Here is a 22,724-nt window from a genome sequence, read left to right as displayed (position 1 = left end):
GGTCCTTGCTTTTTTCCCCTCTGATATTTGAGTAAAGTTTAAAGTGTCAGTCTCATTGCTCTCTGGTGTGTTCAGTTGGAACAAATTTCCATTCATTCTTTCCATGCATATTTGTTAGGTGTATCCTGTGCCCCAGGCAGTATTCTAGACCTTGGAGATGCAATACATAGTCAACATGTGGTTTCTATTCTCATGAGTTTTACAGTTTTGTGGTGGGAATGTGGAGAAGGAATTTGAGTTACAGCAAGAAATACAGACATTAAACAAAAGATTTTTTTTATAATTATGATAAATACTACAAAATAAAAGCCATCCTGAGCTTTTCTGAAAGAATGACTATTAAGCATACAGGATCTAAATGATGAGGGGATTAACCAGCATGGGAAAAGGATGGAACTGATCTGTGGAGAGGAGATTCCCAGATAGAAAAAGAACACCCAGTATGTGAAAAGACCAAGACAGAAATGACTCAGACGAAAGTGAGTGGCTGCAGAGCAGTGGGCGAAACTGAACGTACAATAGAAGGGCTGGTGGGATGGGCACTCGGGCTTTAAAGCTTCACGGTCTTTCTTGCTACAGCCTAGAAAAATCAGTTAGCAGGAATAGAAAAGAAGAAAAGAAAAAATTTAGATGAGTTTAGGAGGCCACAGCCATTGTCTACTTCAGAAACTTTAGGTTGATGGCAGCGGAGACGGGAAGAGGTGGGTATATTCCAGTACAACAGAATGTTGGAGGTATAGCATTGGAGATCCCCCAGATTAGGTATCATTGCTGCTACAGAGGACAAGTTTGAAAGGGAGTACATTTCAATATTTATTTGGTGTTTTTAATGCAAAGTTAGAGATACGAAATTCAGTCACTAGTATAAATGATCTTTGACGCCACAGGCTGAATAAGACAACCTAAGGAAGAAATCAGAGGTTATGTTCAGGTCAAGCCCTATATCCATAACTTTTAAATGGTGACTGAAGGGACAGTGAAGGCTGGAAGAGGAGACTGAGAAGGAACTAAAGACCTGGCAGGCTGGGAGAACACACTGTCAGCCAAGGCCACTGGGACAGTTCTTCAGCAAGGAATGCTTTCCCGGCTGTGGCTAATGGAGATGACTTCAGAAGGAACTTCTTCAGTGCAGTGAGTGCAAAGGAAATAACAGAATAGGAAATCAAGGAGTGCATAGGAGCTGAATAAATAAAGAGTGAAAATGACCAACTGTTGATAAACTTAGAAATAGAAAACCAAGAACTGTTACCAGACACAAGTGTAGAAAGTCAATTCTTGGTGTTCAAAATTAAAGATTTTTAAGCATGTTTAAGATCCAGTAAAAGGGTACACAGGAGTCGGTAAGACGGTTTCCAAATGTGACAACTCAATTCCACGCTGAGACCCACAAAGTAGAAGGAAAGCAGATTCCCCAAGTTGTCCTCTGACCACATGTGGCATGCATGTGTGCATGTGAACACTCACAAAATAAAAAGGATAAACTGAAAATACAGAGAAGAAAGCTAATCTGTAGTATTAGACCCTTGAAAAGATAGAGTAATAGTTTATAAAAAGTAGAGATCTCATTGAATTCAAATACCTACAGGTTGGGCTGTTGAGCAAACAAACTGTAAAAGTGTGTCTATCTGGAGTGGTATAAGTGAGGTGAAGGAGAATAATGCTAAAAGAGGTGAGACTTGAATATCTACATATAATGTCTAAATCTGAGGTATATAGCAATTGTAAATTATATACCCAGGTGTTTAACAAACAAAAGATAGTGTTTAGTAAATGATAGCAAAGAATAGAATTAGAGGGTAACTGAGTTTCCTGAGGATCATGAGAATGCAAATTTATTTGTATTAGGGACCAAAGAGAGTAATACTGATGCTCAAATGCAAAGCACAGAAAAATAAGCATTTTCTATTTAAGAGTCAAAAGACAAAAGAACAATGCTTCCACAAATCTAAAAAATTAATATATCTGTGTGTGTGTGTCTGTCTGTGTGTCTGTGTCTGTGTCTTTATGGTGGTGATGATGATGATGATGGTCTAAAAGTACTTATTCTGCCAGTAAAACAACCAAGAGTATAAGCAGGTAACTGGAAGGGTGAATACACAGTGCAGTTTGGGAAGGATAAGTGAGGAGAGAGACATCATGACCTAAGGATCCTCTAGTCTATCTCTGAATCCTTTGGATGAATGTGTTTTTAAAGCATGGGTGCAGAGGTTGTAAAATAAAGTAGGTAATTGGAGCATTCTAGTGGCCAGCCCTGAGGCTTTGGTGGCCACTGACCTACTCCTAAACTATTGTCCTTCCCTGTCCCTCCTACTCTCCATGCTCCTTTATTTCTCTCTCCTTCTCCTAAAGAGATAGGAGAAATACTATCTTTTTTTTCTTCTTTTAGCTGCAGGTATGCCAACAGCCACAAGTGGCATTGCTGGGTAAGAGGAGGCAGCTCATCTTTACACAGGGAAAACATTAATCACGGCACCAGGAACCAGCGTGAGGCAGAACTGCTGTCCTGCTTTGTACAGGAGGTTTAGGAAGAGGTTGGTCTAGCGACCAGTAAACTGCACAGCTGTGGCACTGAGTCACTGAACCCATCAGACCCAACACCTGTTCATGGATGGCAGCTTTCCTACACCCAGGACAGTTACGTTTGTTGCCCTGTTGGGAAAGGGATGTCAGTGTTGAAATACTACTGTGTACTCTTGCTTCTGCTTGTCTTTCATGGGCATTGGTGAACACATGAGTTAAACTATCTTATTTAGAAAAGATTAGAGAGTTTAGTTAAGGCAGTTTCTTCCTGCCATTGACACAGATATGCTTACTTTTTTTTTCTCACTAAACATGACTAAATATTTTACATATTACATAAACCAATCTCATCCCTCTTCCACTTTCTCACTTTACTTCTTACCACATTTTGCTTGTTTCTCTGCTTTTTCTGTCACCATTTGTGTCTGCCACATCTGCCTTCTGTTATTTGTCACCTCTTTGACTCTGTCCCATTTATACCCTATTGTGTCTGTCACTTGCTCTTTCAAGCATCTGCCATGTGTTTTCAGAGTCTGCCTTCCTCTCTTACTTGGTTCATACTACTTCTAGACCCAGAAGTTCTTGTCTTTTATATTACTATCAAGTTTTTGGTACTTAACAACATCATAAATAGGTTAATTTCTATAACCTTAACGTTTTTGTTTATTTCAATCTTAAGTATTCATGATAAGACTTTTGTATAACAGTGTACATAGTGCTTAATCATATAACTTGAGATCATATAAAAGATATTTAGAGAATGCAAAAATAGTAATATATAGTCTTTGGCATTTTGTTTCTAATGATATCTTTGGAAATTGGAGATTTCAAAGTATAAGGTATCTTGTGGGTTAAACATAGAAATAAGATATTGAGATTACCAGTATCCCTTTGGTGTATGCACTTAAATAAAAACTGTATCATCCATAGCAACAGTGTGACAGTATTCCTAAGTAACCTTGGAACCTACTGGGCATTTCACAAAGTAAACAAAATTCCCCTTGCAAGTTCTGACAACTGCAAGGCATTTTGGATGTGATGAAGTAGGCCTCCTGGCAGAACATAGCCCCATGTGACTTGTTCCCCATGTCCTGTGTTTGGCTAGGTTTCATACAAAGCACTTTTGCTGGTATAAAACCAGCCTCTATACTGATTAGGATTCTTAGTTTCTAAGTTTCTATTCACTGCAAAACATTATGCAAAGATATAACCACAGTAAAACAACATCCATCCCAACTACACACTATTATTTCATCATCTTAGTTCAGCCAGTGTGCCTTTAGTAATAGGCTGTTCAGGCTCTATCTCAATGAGTTTTTATTTACTACAGATAGGATATGATCCAGGATCTTTGGTTTTAACAAGTACATCTACTAACCTTAGAGGTGTCTTATGGAACTTTATAGAGAAAAGACTGCATATACATTCTAATTCCAAGATAGTCAGTACAGTAATAAGATGTATTTATTAATAAACAATAAGATGTATATGAATTCTGGTGTTTGTTTTGTTTTGCTTTTCCAGTTATCAAAAGTTTGGCTTGGCCATACTTTCCAAAATGTAATTAAATATCTGGGTAGAAAGGCTAATTTTATAATTCTGAGTAAGTTTAAAATAAGCATACAATAACTTGGTAAATAAAACCTACACATAACTGTATTTATGTATATGTCTCAAAATCCATATATGAGCTATCAGATATGTTATACATCAGTGTTAACTGATAAAATGAAAATGATATTGATGTTTTTGTTAAAAATGAGCTTAAGTAGATATAATTCTGATTGACAAAAGAGAAAAGAAAGTTTCTATTCAGTGGCTCCATTAACAATTATAGTTCTGAATTGTTAATCATGCTGAAAGTCAGCCATGCCATATGATAAATTGAACACACAACAGAGACTTTGAAGATATAAAGTGTAAATTATCTTTATCTCTGAAAAACAGTCCTTTTTGGCTATGTTTTTCATTAACTCCATTAGAATGAGTTGAGACATGTGATTCTCTACTGTATCCTAATCATCTAGCATGATATCTAGCATGCAATAGGCACTCAATAAATGTCTAGATAGATTGTTATAAAATATCCCTTTGATCCATACATGATTTTTAACTTTTTTACAGCTAGTAATTTGGGTCTGGAATAATTCTGCAAATTATCTTAAAAAATGGAGAATAATTTTGAGGCCTAAGCATATAAGATTGCCCACAGCCTAGAGAAAGTTTCTGTTGTGCTTTGTACAGTAACACATGAATAGTGAAGAGCCCAGCACTCATTCCTGGCATATGCTTGAGGAGCATTCCTGCTTCGTGAGGTCAGTCAGACGAGCTTCAAAACTGGACTGTGCTGTGCGTGTCGCAGCAGCATGGGGTTCCACCCTGGTGAACGGGTGCGAATGGAAACAACACAGCAGCTTGGCACTAGGGAAGAGCTAGCCTTATTCCAAAAGGAAAAGGACAGGATGAAAGTCAGAAAATACCAAAATAGTAACTGACTTTCTACTGGACAATCGCAGGAGCCTTTGAACGTTCTTATATAATTACAGACCTCTAAGGAAACCTGTAGAAAAATCTGTTACCACCCAGTACCATTCCAGTTGTTCATACTGCTCACTAGAGAACACCCCTTTCTTTATTAGAAGCAGAGTAAACTAAGCTGAGTGGCTATGTCATCTTTGAAATTACATTTCTCAGAGGAAATTTTCTAAAAGAAAGTCGCAATCTTATGTCATTCAATTCTCATAGTATGTGTACAAGTTTTAAAAAGTTACTCCAAGTAATGACTACAAGAATAAAGTATTACTGTGCTGTTTCAGATGTGTCTGTCCCACATCTGGCATAGATGGACTTAGTGGCAGGTGCAGGTTGGGCATCCATGGGCAGTAGGTACAGTAGCCTGTAGCAAGGGATGGTGATATGATTCAGAGGCAGCTCATTTGGTAAATAAATACCTGATTATATCACTGGGGTAATGCATGAGAAGTCCTAGAATTATAGACCTCCCACTTCTTCCCTTAAGACTCAGTTTAGAGGTGATAAAAATAGGAAATAGAAAATGGTTCTTATAATATTTAGTAAAAATAATTAATAAAATAAAGGAAAAATATATAATTTCAAAATATCACACAGTGAAAACTGGTGTTTACCTCCATTCTCTTTTTACTCTACTACTGTGAATGGTTTCAGATTTTAGTTCTGTGGATAGCCTGTATGATTTCCAATACATATAAATTTTTCTTTAGTACTAGCAGTGGTCAGAATCCCCTGGCCATTCTTTGTAAAATATGAAGAAATTAGTGCAGCTATACCTCCTCCCTCCTTCCTCTGTAGTGTGTTTGATTTTTATTGTATGACTATATCATAATATATATGGTAACCATACTTTATTTTGCAATTATATACACAGCTATATCCAGGGGAAAAAATAGCCCGTAGCATGTGTAGTATTACAATGTAATTTTTTTAACCATAGAATCAAGTAGAATAATTAAAGTTATACAGCAAAGAGTATCTTCCTAATCGTCTGTCACTGGGCTTTGCACTTCAGATAAGTTCTTTTAGCTATTTGTTTGTTTGATTAATTGGTTTTGGTTTTGGTTTGTTTTGTTTTGTTTTTTGGTTTTTTGAGACAGGGTTTCTCAGTGTAGGCCTAGTGGTTCTGGAACTCCCTCTGTAGACCAGGCTGACCTTGAACTCACAGAGATCCGCCTGCCTCTGCCTCCTGAGTACTGGGATTAAAGGCGTGTGCCACCACCGTTCAGCCAGTTTGGTTAAATTTTATTAAGATGTATTAAGTGTATAATGGGATTCATTACCACATTTTTCATAGGAATATATAACGCATTTTGGTCACTATCAACCCCAGTTCCCTCTTGTCTTACTCCTATTCATCCCCTTGCAATGAATTTTCTAAGTACCCAAAGCAATTTTTTTCCTAATCATCTTCCTTTTTTTCTAAAGCAACTTGGTATTTATCTATCCCTAAAATCTTTATTAAGATCCTTCATTCTCTGTGTTAGACAGCTTCAAGAAATTTTGCTGAAAAATATGAATGACCAGTTTAGAGTTCCCAGTGCTTCTTACCATGAGTTCATTTTGTATTTACTCTTGAGTGATGAGTAGTATTTCCCCTACTATAGAACTTGATTGGATATGTTTCATGTATACTACACTGTTAATTTCTTTCACATGCATAAAATATACATTAATGTATAATAGATATAAAATCTCTGAAAATATGGCTTATTTATTTATGTAGGTAGTCTAAACATAAATGTCCTTTCTTCTGTTTGTTAGCAATTAGACCAGGTTGGCTTTCTCTGGTGTGCTATAGGACTTTAACCTATAATTCTGCAAGTGGAACCATTGGAATCCCCAGGAAAAAGACTGAATAGAATACACATACACTCTCCCTGACTCTCTGTCTACTGATGTTGTGAACAGAAATAGGCTGGGTACCAAGGGACATAATAGGCAATGTTTAGCATAATGGATTGGTATACCTTGCTTCCATCTATGACCCCGCACATTATTTACTTTTATTAGAAGTTATTAAAAATACAAGGCAATGGTATTTTTCTGGTAATTTTATTTATTCAAATCAAGTCAAGTAGTCTATTGCTACTGCAGCAGGAAGATCTTATATATCTCCTACTTCCTGTCTCTCTTTTTCAATAAAGGATCTCAGCAGATAGGAACAGATGTGAAGGAAATAGTTAAGCCAACTATGATGTGTCTGTCTGTCTCCTGCATAAAGATTTGTACTATCCTTGCACTCTCTTCTCCACAGACCACATTATCCCAGAATTGCATTAATATAGCAGTTTTATTCTAGATGGGCAAGGATAGCCAAATTTCTAAGTCAGATACTACATGTTTGCTTTATTATAATAATTCTTTTAGTCCACTAAACATATGGCAAGAGACTCTCTTCTTTCCATCCTTTCAACACAAATGAAAATGTTTAACTCAAAATTTAAATTTTATAATTTTTGCAGCAAGAGCACATCACCACTCTGTTTTAATCTGATTAAAATAAATTAGTCACACCTATTAGAGTGAGAATCCACATGGCATTTCTGATTTTGCCTTATGCTACTGCATGACATCTAGGCCAAATTTCATAAGAAATACCCTTTGTTGGCCTTGTTGCTGATATATTTCTACTATTTTTTAAAGTGTTGACTTCCAAAACTCTAGTTTATTCTATATTGTACTCAAGAGAAAGGTTTGAGTTCATTTCTTTATTAACTATTTTAGTAATTGCCTGCTGACTTCATCTCTTGGGTGGGAAAACAGTAGAAACAATAGCTATATGAGCAGTGTTAAAATTTTTATCTCTTTTTTTTTAAAGATTTATTTATTTATTATGCATACAATGTTCTGCCTGCATGTATGCCTGCAGGCCAGAAGAGGGTGCCAGATCTCATTACAGATAGTTGTGAGCCAACATGTGGTTGCTGAGAATTGAACTCAGGACCTCTGGAAGAGCAGCCAGTGTTGTTAACCTCTGAGCCATCTCTCCAGCCCAAAATTTTTATCTCTTGTCCCAGTTCCTTGAAGCATTATTCATTCACAGTACTCAAGAAATAGAATTAACCCAAGTATGCACAAACTCACAACTGGATTAAGAAAATATGGTGTGCAGTCCTGGGGACATGGCTCAGGGGTTCAGTACATATCACACATAAGGACCATGGCTAGAACGCCAGAACATACATGTATGTCAGGTGGGCATGGCAGCTTGTCTCTAATTCCAGCTTTAGAAGGTGGAGAAAGGAATCCCCTGAGCAAGCTGGCTGGCAACACTAGCTTTATCAGTGAGCTCGAGTCTGACTGAGACTCGCATACACACTTGCAGAGATCGTGTGTTCCTACTTTTTCACTTCAGAAATCCTTTGTTGTCTAGAGCATTTTCTTTTCACTTAACAAATGATGGCTTTTTATCAAGATAGGTTCACAGAGGCAATGAATTTTTAACATAGCATCTTATAGTGTGAGGCAAAGGGCTTAGCTGTGTGGCTTATAAGTAGAGTGTGGTTAGCAAGCACATGCCCTTGGTTTAGTCCCCAGCAGTACTGTGAAAACAGCAGTTGCTCTAGAGCCAAAGATTCCAGTCCTAGTTGTGTGACTAAGACAATGGAAAGCATGTACCCATTAGAGTACCATGATAATTTATAAGTGAGCCCTATGTTTTGTTTTGAGAGCCACCAAAATTTGATACCAGGAAAATGTGCTAAATCCTTCTGGAGTTAGCACCCTATTTGGAATGTTACTTAAAGAATTCTGTTTTCTCTTGAACTTTTAGTAAGAAACAGCTCAGTAGATTGAAGGGAATATATTTCTTGTGTGTGTTGACATGAATGTGCATGTGGAGGTTAAGAGGACACTTGCAGGGTTTGCTTCTCTCCGTCTACCATGGAGGCTCGAAGGATAGAACTCAGGTCATCGGGCTTGGCAACAGGTACTGAAGCATATCAAGTGAAATGGTTTCAAAAGTAGCACATTGCAGGGGATGGGAGTGGTTCTATCTAAAGGCCCAAATTATCACTTTCTGTTTATTTCCTGTTTGTAATTCTCTTTGTTATTTTAAATCAGTAGACTGAGATAAGATGGTTCTCTTTTTTTTTTTTTTGGTTTTTCGAGACAGGGTTTCTCTGCGTAGCTTTGCGCCTTTCCTGGAGCTCACTTGGTAGCCCAGGCTGGCCTCGAACTCACAGAGATCCGCCTGGCTCTGCCTCCCGAGTGCTGGGATTAAAGGCGTGCGCCACCACCGCCCGGCGATGGTTCTCTTTTTTAACCTTGTATGTATAATTGAGAGTCTGTATATCTAAAGAAGGAAATATAAGTTCTTTATTTTAGTGGGAAGATTTTTAAACTTTTTTTCATAATCTTGTCTTGATATTAAATTAGGACAACTTCTTTGTTTATTTGGTTCCCTTTCTATCCTTTCATGTGCAAATAAATGAACTGAGAGCATCAAGGGTAGAGGACTAATGCTGCTGTGGAAATACTGTTGCATTTTGGTTTGTCAGGCCCCTTCCCCACACGTTAATTTAGGGCATTATGATGTTCATATTTAAGGTCTGAAAAACCAGTTACTGATTGTTTATTTACCACACTGATTACAGGTTCATCATTTGTTTATTCTTCAGGTTTTAAACCACTTTTCCATTTCCATATTCCTTTGATAGAATAGTTCTGAAAGATTAAAAAAAAAAAAAAAAAAAACCACTCTTGTAAAGTGAGTCTACCTGTGTGTTAGATGACATCATTTGGTGTCTGTCATTGTCCATGGCCATGCCATTACAAGAAGTTTTATTCATTGGTTGAAGACATCATTTTGCAAAGTGCTTTGAGTTTTGGCTCTTTGTATTCTTGCATTTCTATATGAAAGAAATGAGAGTAATGAGGAAGGTTATTGAATACATATTCTGCTTCTTTGCTGTAACAAAATTTAATAACTAAAAAATCCAAGTAAAATGTGTTTAGTATCATTACCTTATGACTTTCTAGTATGCCTTTCTGTTCAATTAACTATCTGTAAATTCTTTTAAGAAATGCTTTTTCTTACATTTGGAGGACAGGGAGCATGTGAATGACATGGCACATTGTGTGCAGTCAGAGGACATGTAAATGTTGGCTTTCTCTACCATGTGAGCTCTGGGAATCAAATTCAGATCATCAGGCTCATACCAAAGATGCTTACCCACTGAGCTGTCTCTTACACATCTTGGACATAAACTCATTCAGTTGTGCAATTAGAGACTAAAGAAAATTCTCAGCAAACACAAAACAAAAAGACTAAGCACATAGATACTTGTTAAGTGTCTCTGTTATATATATTTGAATGAAGTGTTTTATACCGATTTCTTTCCTTTCTTAACCAGGTTTTATTTGATATTAATGCATTTTCCCCTTTGTGTTCAAAGGGTAGCCATTCTACAAAAGTGGAAGCTGTGGTCAGAACTCTGATGAAAATACAGCTTAGAGATCCAGGGGCCAAAGCACTCGTCTTCTCAACGGTATAATCAAGACTTTCTGCTTCAGTCCAGCTGGTTTTCTGCCTCTACTTAGTATTTATCTGAGAACTATTTTTAAATGCTTGCTGAAGTATAGTTAAGATTCAGGATGCTTTCAGCTTTTTTTTTTTTTTCCTATGTCCTTCTGTTTAGAGGAATGTGATGATACTTTATAAAGGCAGTTCCTGTAACATTTTATATTGATTTCAATAAGAGATTTTTATTTCAGTACTTTAAAAATTGGAATCTATAACCTTGACTCATTCACAAATGAATTTGACTATTAAGGGAAAAGTTAATGAACTACAAAGTATTATTTATAATGTAAATATAGTAAAAACCCTAGTTTTCCATTTAGAAAGATAAGAAACTATATCTATTAAATATGCCATTGTTTTGCATTATGGATTTTAATTATTTTCAGTGATGCTTATATTTTATTATGCTACCTTTCAGCCAGTATTTATTTGATAGGGGAAAATGGTATTTCCCAACAGAGCTAACTAGTGTTGTAGGTACTCTATCTGAGAGTTTGGATTTGATTTTGTTCATTTAACTGTTAGTGTGGTTTAGTTATTATTTCTTCCCTTCTCAAATCCTCTTTGGTCAAAAGCTGTGTGTAAACACTATTTTTCTCACTTTTATCTTCTAGTGGCAAGATGTATTAGATATTATTTCAAAAGCTCTCACCGACAACAACATGGAATTTACACAAATCAGTCGCATTAAGACATTCCAGGTGTGTCAAGTTTTCCTTATGTTTTTAACAGATCAGATGCTAACTGAAACTGCTGTTCACTAGCTGACTTGGTTTATCTTCTGTCCTGTACCCTGAAGGAGGGTTTGAGTTCTTGATTATCTATGAAATTAACATTTTAAAGCAAAGTAGAAAAACTGCAGGTATTTTTGATCTATTCAATTATACCTAAAAAGAGAGTCTTTAAAAAAAAAAATGTTTTTGACTTGAGATCCTTTTCCTTATCTAGAAAAAATAGCCTTGCAGTATCTCTTTTGAAGGGGTCCCTGTATCCTGGGATTGTATTCTACACACATACACACACACAAAACACACACACACACACACACACACACGCATATAATCAGGAAAAGGTACATATGGTTAAATTTTCCTTTATATCACATTCAGTACTGTGGAATAATCCTCTTGTATACTGTAAAAGTTTGTCACTTGAATTGGTTTAATAAAACACTGATTGGCCAGTAGCTGGACAGGAAGTTAGTTGGCAAAGCCAAACTGAGAATGCTGGAAAGGGAGGTGGAGTCAGGAGTCACCAGCCAGACCCAGAGGAAGCAAAATGAGAAAGCCGTGTTGAGAAAAGGTACCAAGCCACATGGCTAAACATAAATAAGAATTATGGGTTAATTTAAGTGTAAGAGCTAGTTGATAATAAGCCTGAGCCACCGGCTGAGCACTTACAAGTAATGTTAAGCCTCGGAGTCAATTATGTAAGAAGTGGCTGCCAGGGATTTGGGAACAGGCAGGTAAGAGAGAAACTTCCACCTACAGTCACACCCTCGTAATCTGAGACACACTGCACATGAGAACAACTAAATGTAGTAGATTCCTGTCTTACCTCACATTAACTCTGACATATTTTTCCTTCCTCTCATTTTCCTCTACATTCATATAGTTCAGTTTTCATGTATCCCATATCTATGATATGATTTTTACTATATGCTATAAAAGCAAAAGTGTTTGTATGATTCTCTTCTTCAAAATCAAGGAAAACAACATTCTAGTTTCTAAAATTGGTGGATTAGCATTTAATTTTCACTACCATATTCAACTTGAACTGTAACAAACTGCTCTTATTTTAATCAGTCCAGCTAATATTAAAATGTATCTTTCTTTTTTAGGAGAACCTTTCAGCTTTTAAACATGATCCTCAAGTCAATATTTTGCTGCTGCCCCTGCACACAGGCTCTAATGGACTAACTATCATCGAAGCCACTCATGTCCTCTTGGTGGAGCCTATACTGAACCCTGCCCATGAGCTTCAGGCCATTGGGAGGGTGCACCGGATCGGACAGACAAAGTAAGGACTAAAATTAGCATCAACCACTTACTAACTCAGCACTTAAATTATTTATGTTCATCATGGCCTGTTTGTTTTTAAGTACAGGTTCTGTCTCCCTCACCTGAAATGATTTAGAGTTTGTTTTGTTTTGCCTTCAGATTCTAGATTATATACATATCTTTAATGAGATACCTTGAGGAAAAAGTCTTAGTCTAACTGTGAAATTGATTTATGTTTCACTTTATGCATACATAGTCTAACCCCTCACATGAAGTCAGATGTGAAATTTCCACTTTGTCACATACCTGCATGGGCTCCCTGGCACTTGAATGCACGTGCACACATACAGTGAATGAACCAGTAAGTCAGTGTAAATAAAAGATAATTAGATTTAGTGTAGTACTAAAGTAATAGTGATTATTATGTGATAAGTACTTCCTTTATTCAAATGATAGATTATATGGGTATCTGTAACACAACTTCCTAGTTCTATTACCTCATGAATGTTAGAGACCTTGAGTGTTTGATGACATACACATACACTTACTAAGCACACACTAATTACTCATTTAGTAAGTGTTACTGAACACCTAAAGTATGTCAGGCATTATGCTACACACTGAAGATTCTAATCATGTAAGACATAATCCATTCCCATCTAGCAATATACACAGAAAGCTACTATGTAGCACAAGAAAAAGATGATTTAAAGTTATATGAACAAAAATGGTATGCTTTGTGCCCTAAGAATAAAGGAAGACAGTAGGCTGAAGGACTGATTAAAGTTGGACTAGAAAGCAGTCATGGAGAGTTGCATATGTAGAAATAAGTAGGAGATAAACTGACATTTCTGAGGATTGTGAGGTGTTTGGAACTGCTGTCGTAAAGCATGAGAAAAGGAATAGTAAATGAACTTGGCATGTGAGAATCAGAAATACAGATTGTTGCATAAAGAGCTTTGATAACCTTTAATTTTAAGTGGGAAAGAAATAGGCTCTGTTTTTAATTGCTTTTCTCATTGCTGTGTCCAACACTAAACAAAAGCAGCCAAGGTAAGGAAGGATTTGTTTGGGCTCACAGTTTTATTAGTAGAGTGGGAAATTCAAAGTAGCAGAAAAAGGACATGGCTGGTCATACTGCAACCACAATTAGGGAACACTGGCAGATGAGTGCTGATTCTTAGCTTACTTTGTCCTCATTCAGTCTTGATCCCATGGTATGCTACTGCCCTTATTCATGGTGGGTCTCTTTTCTTCACATAAGTCTTAAGCCTTTTTGGAAGTACCCATACAGATGCACCGAGAGTTGTGTTTCCATGGTAATTCTAAATCTCATCAAATGGATTTGTACTCTTTAAAAAAAAAAAAAAAAAAAAAAAACTTAACAAAATATAGCAAAGTAGTAGAACCATAATGCACAATTGTTCTAAAGTACTTCCAAATGCCATTTAGAGTACAGTTAAATTTAGTGTATGTGTAAGTACCGGTGTCCACATACCATGTTGTGAATTTGGAGGTCAAAGGACAACTTCCAGAAGTCAATTCTTGCCTTCCATTTCCATTTTGTTGAGGCAATCTTACTTGCTTTTCTGCTGGTTGGCATACTTTCTAGGCTAACTGGCCTATGCACACAGCATCTAACTTTTTTAAGAAAAGGGAGTTCTAGGGATCAAACTCAGGTTCTTCGGCTTACCAAGTACTTTTACTAAGTTAAAGCCATTTTGCCAGCCCTAAACACTGACTTCTTGTTCTAAAACATAGATAGGACTTGTCTCTGATTTAAAAGCCTAAGTCCATTAAGGCCATTACTTCCCATTAAATAGATTTTCCTCCTTTAAAAGACTACCTGAACCTTTGTATCCTCCTTCCCAGTGACAGTTGTGCCTCATAGAGTTTGAAGTTTTTATCTTTCTTTCTGTTATCTACGTAATAGTTGGTGTTCATCACTCTCCACACACTTCTTTCAGTAGACTTCTGTTGAGCACTTTCTATGTGCCATGCATAATTTTAGCATTTGAGATGTCCTCATGCAACTTGTAAGCAGGTTGGTCTAGCAACAGTTATTATGCAACAGATGTAGGTAAAGGATATGTCATGTTAGGACCTGGAAATGTCGAACAGGATGGGGAAGATAAAAGAACACAAATGACTTGGAATCCAACCTTACTGAGAGGTAACATCTGGGCAAAGCTTGAAAGAGACTGGGTAGTTAGTCATGCTAATATCTTAAGAAAGAATGATTAAGCAGACAATAAAGTCAGTGTGACATCTGTAAGTCAGGAGTGTTCCTGGTTTTGCAAAAAAATAAAAATTAAAAAAATAGCAAGGAACTACAGTTTCTCGACTGAAACAGGTAGGAAATGAAGTCAGGGATCATCCTGAGGATCATATTAGACCCTAATTGGGAAGCTGCAAGCAGAGGAAGAACTCAGTCTAACTTCAGCTTTGAAACAGTCATTCTGAGAGCTGTGTTCAGTCCTGGGAGTAAGGGGAGCATGGGAGGCCATGTGGTCTTGATGAAAGTGGAAGGTAGCTTGACTGGTGGTAGTTCACCTGCTAGTAGTGGTCAGGTTCTGGATTGTTCTGGAAGTAGAACTAACAGTATCTGTAGGCATAATGGAGATTGGGTCTGGGCCATGGGCTTTATCCTAGACAGCTAGGAGGATAAAAAATCTTTAGCTGAGTAGAGGAAGACTATTAGAACAGATTGAGTAGGAAGAACAAAAATCTACTTCAGATATGTTTGAGATTTTATTAGCTATCTAAGATATTTAAGTTCAGAGACTGGGAGAGAAGCCAGACCTAGAAGCACAAACTTAGATATCAGTAGCATGTGATGTGTTTTATAAACCATGAGCATGAATAGAATTATTAAAGCAGAGAAAGATAAGTGATGGGCCACAAACTAAACTCTGGCACACCTAAATTAAAAGGCTCTGGGAAAGGGTAGGACACCTACATGGTTAACTGTCATTTGCTGCAAAATGTCAGGAAAGGAATCTTACTATTGGAGCTGTGACCATTAGTTTTACTTAGCAGCATGTTCAAAAGCAGTTTAAATGGAGCAGTGTAAGCAACTGCCTGTAAGATTTTCTTGTTCAGCTCTAGCCCAGCCATCCCAAACAGAAGGATTGCGTAGCTTGTGTGGTGACACAGCAAGGAGAACAGTGCAGGTGCACCTGCTGCCTCCCTGGCCCAGGCTTTAACCACGGCTCATTCTGTTACTGTGCAGCTCATAGGAGGAGGAGGGGTTTGAGAGATTTTGTGCAGAGTAAAAGAAGAGAATAGAATTAAAAATTATGTCCTTTTCCTTTCAATGAAAAATGAAGTACAGAATGATTCATTAGAAATAGGAAAACAAGGGCTGGAGAGATGGCTCACTGGTTAAAAGCACTGGCTGTTCTTCCAGAGGTTCTGAGTTCAGTTCCCAGCAACCACATGGTGGCTCACAACCATCTGTAATGAGATCTGGTGCCCTCTTCTGGCATGCAGGCATACATGCAGGCAGAGCACGGTACACATAATAAATACATAAATCTTTAAAGAAAGAAAGAGAGAGAGAGAGAGAGAGAGAGAGAGAGAGAGAGAGAGAGAGAGAGAGAGAGAGAGAGAAAGAAAGAAAGAAAGAAAGAAAGAAAGAAAGAAAGAAAGAAAGAAAGAAAGAAAGAAAGAAAGAAAGAAAGAAAGAAAGAAAGAAAGAAAGAGGAAAACAAGATGGATAGAACACTGGACATTTTCCATGATTGGGCAAGATGGTATAGGATCTAATACTGATTGGTTTCAGGCAAGAGTATGGCTCAGGTAATGGTCAGGAAGGTATAGTGTTTGTCCCCCCTTTATTAAAGTGGAAGATGTGTCCTTTTTTTTCCACCCCATTTGTCTTAAATCCTACCTCTTCTCCTATTCTCAGGAGCCTTCCTCTTGTAATACATCACATAAACATGTCTGAATGTCATCATTTTTAAACTGACACTCCTTTACAGTCCGCCTCTACCTCCTTGATCTCCCATTCTGTTAGCCTTCCTATTTTGGTAGCTGTCCCGTGAATAATACTACTAAAATGAGGCTTAGCGTGTAATTGATGGTCTACTTCTTGCCAGTGGTCCAGTGGCCCTTTTTATCTACTCTCTCTAGTTCACCCAGTGCCATAGTATTAAGTAGAATGTATACGTGGGTGAGTTTCACATGTATATCCCTCAACCCAGAAATTACCAGCTTTATAGATTTAGTCAATATCTGAACACGTATATAGGAACTTCACAGCTCTCCCAGGATATAGACTAGGTAAAACAAACTGCATTCTGACTACTCTCAGCTAGCCCAAGCTTTCCTCATATTTTAATGTGACTCTTATCATCTATACTTGCTCAGACAAATCTAGGATTCTCCTGTATATCTCTTTTTAATGTCTTATATTCAAATTATTTCAGTCTTGACTTCTGTATATCAAAGATATTCCTCATCTTCTGACTACTTCTTACCCACTGACACAAAGCACGATCCACCTCCTCTTGCTGAGAGGACTATGAATTTCATCTCTTCTCTGCCTCCACAATAGCCAGAGGCATTTCCAAAGTACAGTGTGAATCCAATTATACATAACCACTGGAACATATTCCTTTATAATAACCACAGAACCCAGTTCCTGATCGGGCCCTGCAAAACCACAATGTATGGTCTGAACCCTGCCCACCTCTAACCTTGTGTTCATCTGTTTCGCTACAACACACTTATGTTATTTTGTTGACCCCTGAAACATTTCTAGCTTTTCCCGTGTGTGCTCATCCCAGTAATGTTCATGAACATGCTTTGTCTTCTGTTGCCTGCTCTTCCCGCTGCTTCTGTCCTTAGTAACTAGTTCCCATCTCTCATTTCAACTCCTTATGGCATTATCTGTACATAGGCCTGATTTTTCATGTGTATACTATCTTTCTCCCTCATGAGAGTATTAATTAGTTCATGAAGATCACATTGGCAGTATTCACTTCTGGCCTGTCCCTCAGCATTCTTATGTACCAGCCACAGGTGGGCACCCATGGACTAACAAATGCAGCATGTGTATGTAAAGTCAGGTTCTACTCATTTGTCTTAAGATGATTTTTAAGCTTACAATTCTGATTTATCTTCTAGACCTACTATTGTACATAGATTCTTAATTAAAGCAACAATAGAAGAGCGAATGCAGGCAATGCTGAAAACTGCTGAGAGGAGGTAGGTAACATTCCCTATCATTTGAGTTTTAGATCACCTTCACTTGGATGATAGCAAATGATATAAACACTAATACTTTTTATAAAGCAGAGAATAGCATTTTATCCAAAGCAGTTCCCAACTAATGCTTTGTACAGTCTATATTTGATTTAAGGTAATTTACTAGGTTGTAATATGCAAAATTAGCTGACTTTTCTTTGCCACATGACACTTATTTTTAAATGTGTTGCTCTGTCTTACCTAGGCCTTTGTCCAGTGTGTGTGAAACTAAACATGAACTGCTGTTCATAGTTGACCCTTGCCCATCACAGATTGATAGGAATGTCTGAATTTGCAGTCTTGGCTGGTGAATTGTGTCAAATTCACAAGCATCAGAGGAGCAAAACAGTTTGACCTTTTAAACGTGGTCTTGCAGTCATCAAACTTCCTAATATATGCACAGTAATTTTCCTTTTAAGGTCATCTTAAAATAAACTAGTACCTCTGGACCTCCCTGTGAGATGGGATGTGTTGGAAGTTGCTCATGGAAGAGATGATAGCTTTTTAGAAGGGGTTGCATCTCCAGGGGTACTTGGAGTAACACAGAAACCTTTTCAAATCCGAGATTCCCATACTTTGCTGATGTACAAGGAAAAAAGCCAGCCGTCCCACAGGCTTTACATCTTCAGGCTTCAGTGATTCTTATTTTCAGTTACTTAAAATACTAAAAGAGCCACTGAACCTCTCACTCAGTAAGTGGAAAAAAGTAAATGGTGAATTTAGAGCGTTCTTGGCAACAATTGTCAGATGTCTTTTGCTGGTTTTTGTTTGTTTTGAATTTTTATTAATTGTTCATAGAAAACATTTTCTGACAAAGCCTCAGAAGTATTTCAGCATTTTCACTGATTTTCATGAGATGTAACATTCATTATCTACTTCCAAAGAGATCCCCATGGCTCAGTTACAACAGTATAGGAGCAGATTTGTGTTCTCCGTGTGTTGTTGTGCATGCAGTCACTAGCTCCTGGCCTTCCTTTCTCACTGTGTTTCTTGAAATCTTGCAGTCATACAAGCTCACCCGGGAAGCACTCTGAAGCCTCTGTTTTGACTGTGGCTGACTTAGCAGACCTGTTTACCAAAGAAACTGAAGAGCTTGAATGAAGTGTTGTGAAATCATCCCACAGACTTTAATATAGGACTTAATTTTCATAGTTGTAAAGCAAAAAACTATTAATTAAAAACAAAAGATCGGTAAATATTAGTAAATACTATTTCAAATTGGATGAATTTTTTTTTTTGTTACATACTAGCCTAGTAATAATTGGCAATTGGTTCCTTTTCCATATACTAATTTCAAAACATGTACAATGAATTTTAATTTTACATTCCTACTGAAACACTTTTTGCTTCAATGAATATCTGTAACTAATAAGGCAGGGGAATTAAGAAAGGTATTGAAGACTTTTCTTGTAATGGATAGATATTTGTAATAACAAGTCAGAATATATAAGAGAGAAAGTAAACTAGTCTAGTTTTGTATGAGTTGATATATCCAATCAATGTAGACCACATTTTTGAAAGGGCCTTCATCATCTTTAGCATATGATTCACCATTATCTTCTCAGTAATATTTTAAGAAAGTACTGAACTGTAATAACTAGTTACTTGCATGAGTTTAAACTATAGCACTGTCATTGGAACTTAAAAGTAAGTAGTACAACTCCTAATGCTAAATCATTAGGCAGTTATTTTGCTTTTTATGTTTTGCTACTAAAAGTTAAAATACAGAAAAATTCATTTTTCTATTATGTGTTAAAGTGGTATCATTGTTAGTGTGGTTTTACGTGTTACTAATATTTACAATGATCTGTTTAATTCTCTTAGTAAGTTTTTTTAAATGTGTTTGAAGATGGATGCATCTGTAAATACTGAAATTTTATGATTTGGGGTCTTACTATAGCATAGGAACATGGCTTTTTTTTTTTTTAAATCATCATTGTACTGATGTCTTAGATGGTATTCCCTTCCTATGTTCCTATAACTAGTCATTTTAGCTACTAGTATCTAAATTTACAATAGAGTTTATTCATTTCAGTTACTCTGCCCTTAGCGACTAGTGTTTGACCTTACTGCAGGAGAGTGCTGTGTTCACACATGCATATAACTGTAAGTGATGAAACTGTCCCTTCTTCTGTGAAGAATTAATAGGTGACCTTGAAATCACAAAATAAGAAGTAGCTTCTTTCCCAGCCCTGTGATGGACTATAAATGTTCTTGTTTTCTTTCTTTTAAGCTTTTGGAATTTTGAGTGACCCTCAGGATTCATTAGCTCCTACCTAACTGCCCAGAAACCTGTCCCTGGGTCTCCTTCATCAGTGAGCCTTGGTGCTTGGCTAAGGTGCATTCCTACTCCAGGTTTACAGTGACAGTTCAACTGAAGAAGACATTGTGGGTGCTCAGTCTTCAGTTGAAGGGAGATATGCATTGATTCTTTTATATGAAATGAAACTATTTTTACAGCTCTTTTACATATCATGAAGAGCTTTTATGTGTATTCATGTAGTTAATATTCCCAACAGTCCTGTGAAGTAGCTATAACTAATATCATCCCTGTTTTGAAGGTAAAGAACTAATGCTTAGGAATACTAAGAAACTTGCCTATGACATGGAGCAATTAGACAATGGGGCCCAGGCCCTCTGGCTTCACATCTGCTGTTCTTCCACCAAATCCTATGCCATGCTGAGATTCAGGAGACGTGTGGCTATAACTTAATAGTGAGATTGGTTAAGTACTTATTTTTGTTTCCAGTATTACTTTATATTCTAGGAAAAACAATTTGATGTGTTTCAATTAAAAAATGATATATTGATAACTATACTTACCAGTATTAGAGGAAAACTACTCTTATTTATTTCAGTAAGATACCTCAAATAAATATTTTAGTGGAAAATGAAATTGTAGATTGTTTCTTTCTTTTTCTTTTTCCTTTTTTTTTTTTTGGCTTTTTGAGACAGAGTTTCTCTGTGTAGTTTTGGTGCCTGTCCTGGAACTCGCTCTGTAGACCAGGCTGGCCTCGAACTCACAGAAATCTGCCTGGCTCTGCCTCCCAAGTGCTGGGATTAAAGGCATGCACCACCACCGCCTGGTGATTGTTTCATTTCTAAGCTATAGATCATATGAACTTTGGTTTTTAGTGACTTAACAAATATCAAATTGCCAATTATACAGTATTCCATATTTCATTTGTTTTTTTATTAAAAACTATTGTGGCCGGGCGTTGGTGGCGCACGCCTTTAATCCCAGCACTCGGGAGGCAGAGCCAGGCGGATCTCTGTGAGTTCGAGGCCAGCCTGGGCTACCAAGTGAGCTCCAGGAAAGGCGCAAAGCTACACAGAGAAACCCTGTCTCGAAAAACCAAAAAAAAAAAAAAAAAAAAAAAAAAAAAAAAACTATTGTGGTAATCCTCTAAGTGGTTCAGAACTCACCAGTACCCATATAATCCCCATATATTGGCTGCAAACCAAAGAAAGTTTAATTTCCCTTTTCAGTCATTTTTTGTTTTCTGAAATACTTTTACTTTTTCCAGTATGGGCACTGTACTAGCAAACTGCTGAGAAAAAGTGAAATTGCCCAATCCTTACATTTTAAATGCATTTATATCTAGGGAATTGTTTTTCAAGTAATTCCAGATAAATTTACTAGGACTGAAGATTTATCTATGTAAATTATAAATATCATGTTACCTAATTCCACAGACTTGGCTTCAAACCCAAATAGCTTTACTGTGTTTATTGCAACATCAACTTTCTCTTTGTATGTAATCTTAAGGTAATGAACTATGTATTTATTTTTAGAAATTGCTCCTTTTGGGGAGTATAACTCAGTCATGTTATATGTTGAATATGCACAAATCTCTGCATTTTGAGATACTCCCCCCAAAAAAATCCCTTTCACATCATTAATAACATTAAAAATCTTAACAATGATTCAACATGGAACTACTAACATTTAATAAGCAATATTAGTGTATAACAACAACTCCTTATCAAAATATTTAACAGGACTTGACTTATCGTTGGCTTAAGACCTCTTCAAGGGGACACAAGCCAAAATGCCTTTCAACTCTTCTGCTCTCAGTTGCTAACCCTCCCAAAATTAGTATGATTGAGTCGTCTGTATTTATTAACATAGGATAACTTCTTGGAAATGCAGAAACTACCTGTGTTAACATGACCAAAATGCTACTTAATAGAAGACATTTTCAGTTTGTGTAGAATTTAGTCAAACAAAATCCCACAATAATATGCCGTTTTGTATTTGTAATTACTGTGCTGTGTCTGGGAAGTTTTCTTATAGTAATCTACTGCCTCTGACTCTTACACTCTTTTCACCCCCACTTCCTGGATCCCTGAACACTGGGGGGCGGGCAGTGAAAAATGTCCTATTTAGGGCTGAGCATTCTGCAGTCTCTTGTTCTCTGGACCTTGACCAGTTGTGAGTCTTTGTGTTAATCATCACCTACTGTACAAAGAAGGTTCTCTGATGAGAGTTGAGATGCATTAATCGATGAATATAAAGGTTAAGTCATTAGGTGTTGGTTTAATATTATGTTCATGTAGTAGAATAGTAGTAGTAGGTTCTTTCCTAGGTGATAGTTCTGTGAGATACCACAGACTAACAAAAAGCCCAATACCAGGAATTGGTTCTCTCTCTCGGAATTTTGGCCATTAGAGAGCCTTCATATACACCCTAACATTACAGGCCATTGCCAGTGCTCCTGGTTACCCTGTAGAACTTGACAGTGAGACACTATTGCTGAAGACACTGCATGCTTGAGTCATAAAGCGTTGTTCATCAAGCTGCCACTGACCTGGAAGCTTCACCCTACTGTGATGGAAGGTAGTGCATGCTACCAAATGAGGAAAGTAATTGTTGATGTCCCAGCTGTGAACCT

General features: G+C 37.1%; 1 protein-coding gene across 2 annotated transcripts in view; it reads left to right on the top strand.

Annotated features, from left to right (window-relative positions):
• Shprh (SNF2 histone linker PHD RING helicase) overlaps window positions 1-20,725 on the top strand; it is a 72,023-nt gene extending 51,298 nt beyond the window's left edge. For both annotated transcript variants that reach the window (XM_076552764.1, XM_076552763.1), the window contains exons 26-30: window positions 10,452-10,544; window positions 11,194-11,280; window positions 12,420-12,598; window positions 17,710-17,790; window positions 18,834-20,725. In XM_076552764.1, coding sequence (XP_076408879.1) covers window positions 10,452-10,544; window positions 11,194-11,280; window positions 12,420-12,598; window positions 17,710-17,790; window positions 18,834-18,930 — 537 coding nt within the window. In that variant the 3' untranslated portion in view covers window positions 18,931-20,725. The remainder of the gene's footprint in view (window positions 1-10,451; window positions 10,545-11,193; window positions 11,281-12,419; window positions 12,599-17,709; window positions 17,791-18,833) is intronic.
• The last annotated feature ends 1,999 nt before the right edge of the window (window positions 20,726-22,724 follow it).

The sequence above is a fragment of the Peromyscus maniculatus genome, chromosome 16 (genome assembly GCF_049852395.1).
Source record: "Peromyscus maniculatus bairdii isolate BWxNUB_F1_BW_parent chromosome 16, HU_Pman_BW_mat_3.1, whole genome shotgun sequence".
Classification (NCBI taxonomy): domain Eukaryota; kingdom Metazoa; phylum Chordata; class Mammalia; order Rodentia; family Cricetidae; genus Peromyscus; species Peromyscus maniculatus.
Note: the sequence above shows the minus strand (reverse complement) of the source record. Positions and strands in the feature narration are given on the sequence as shown.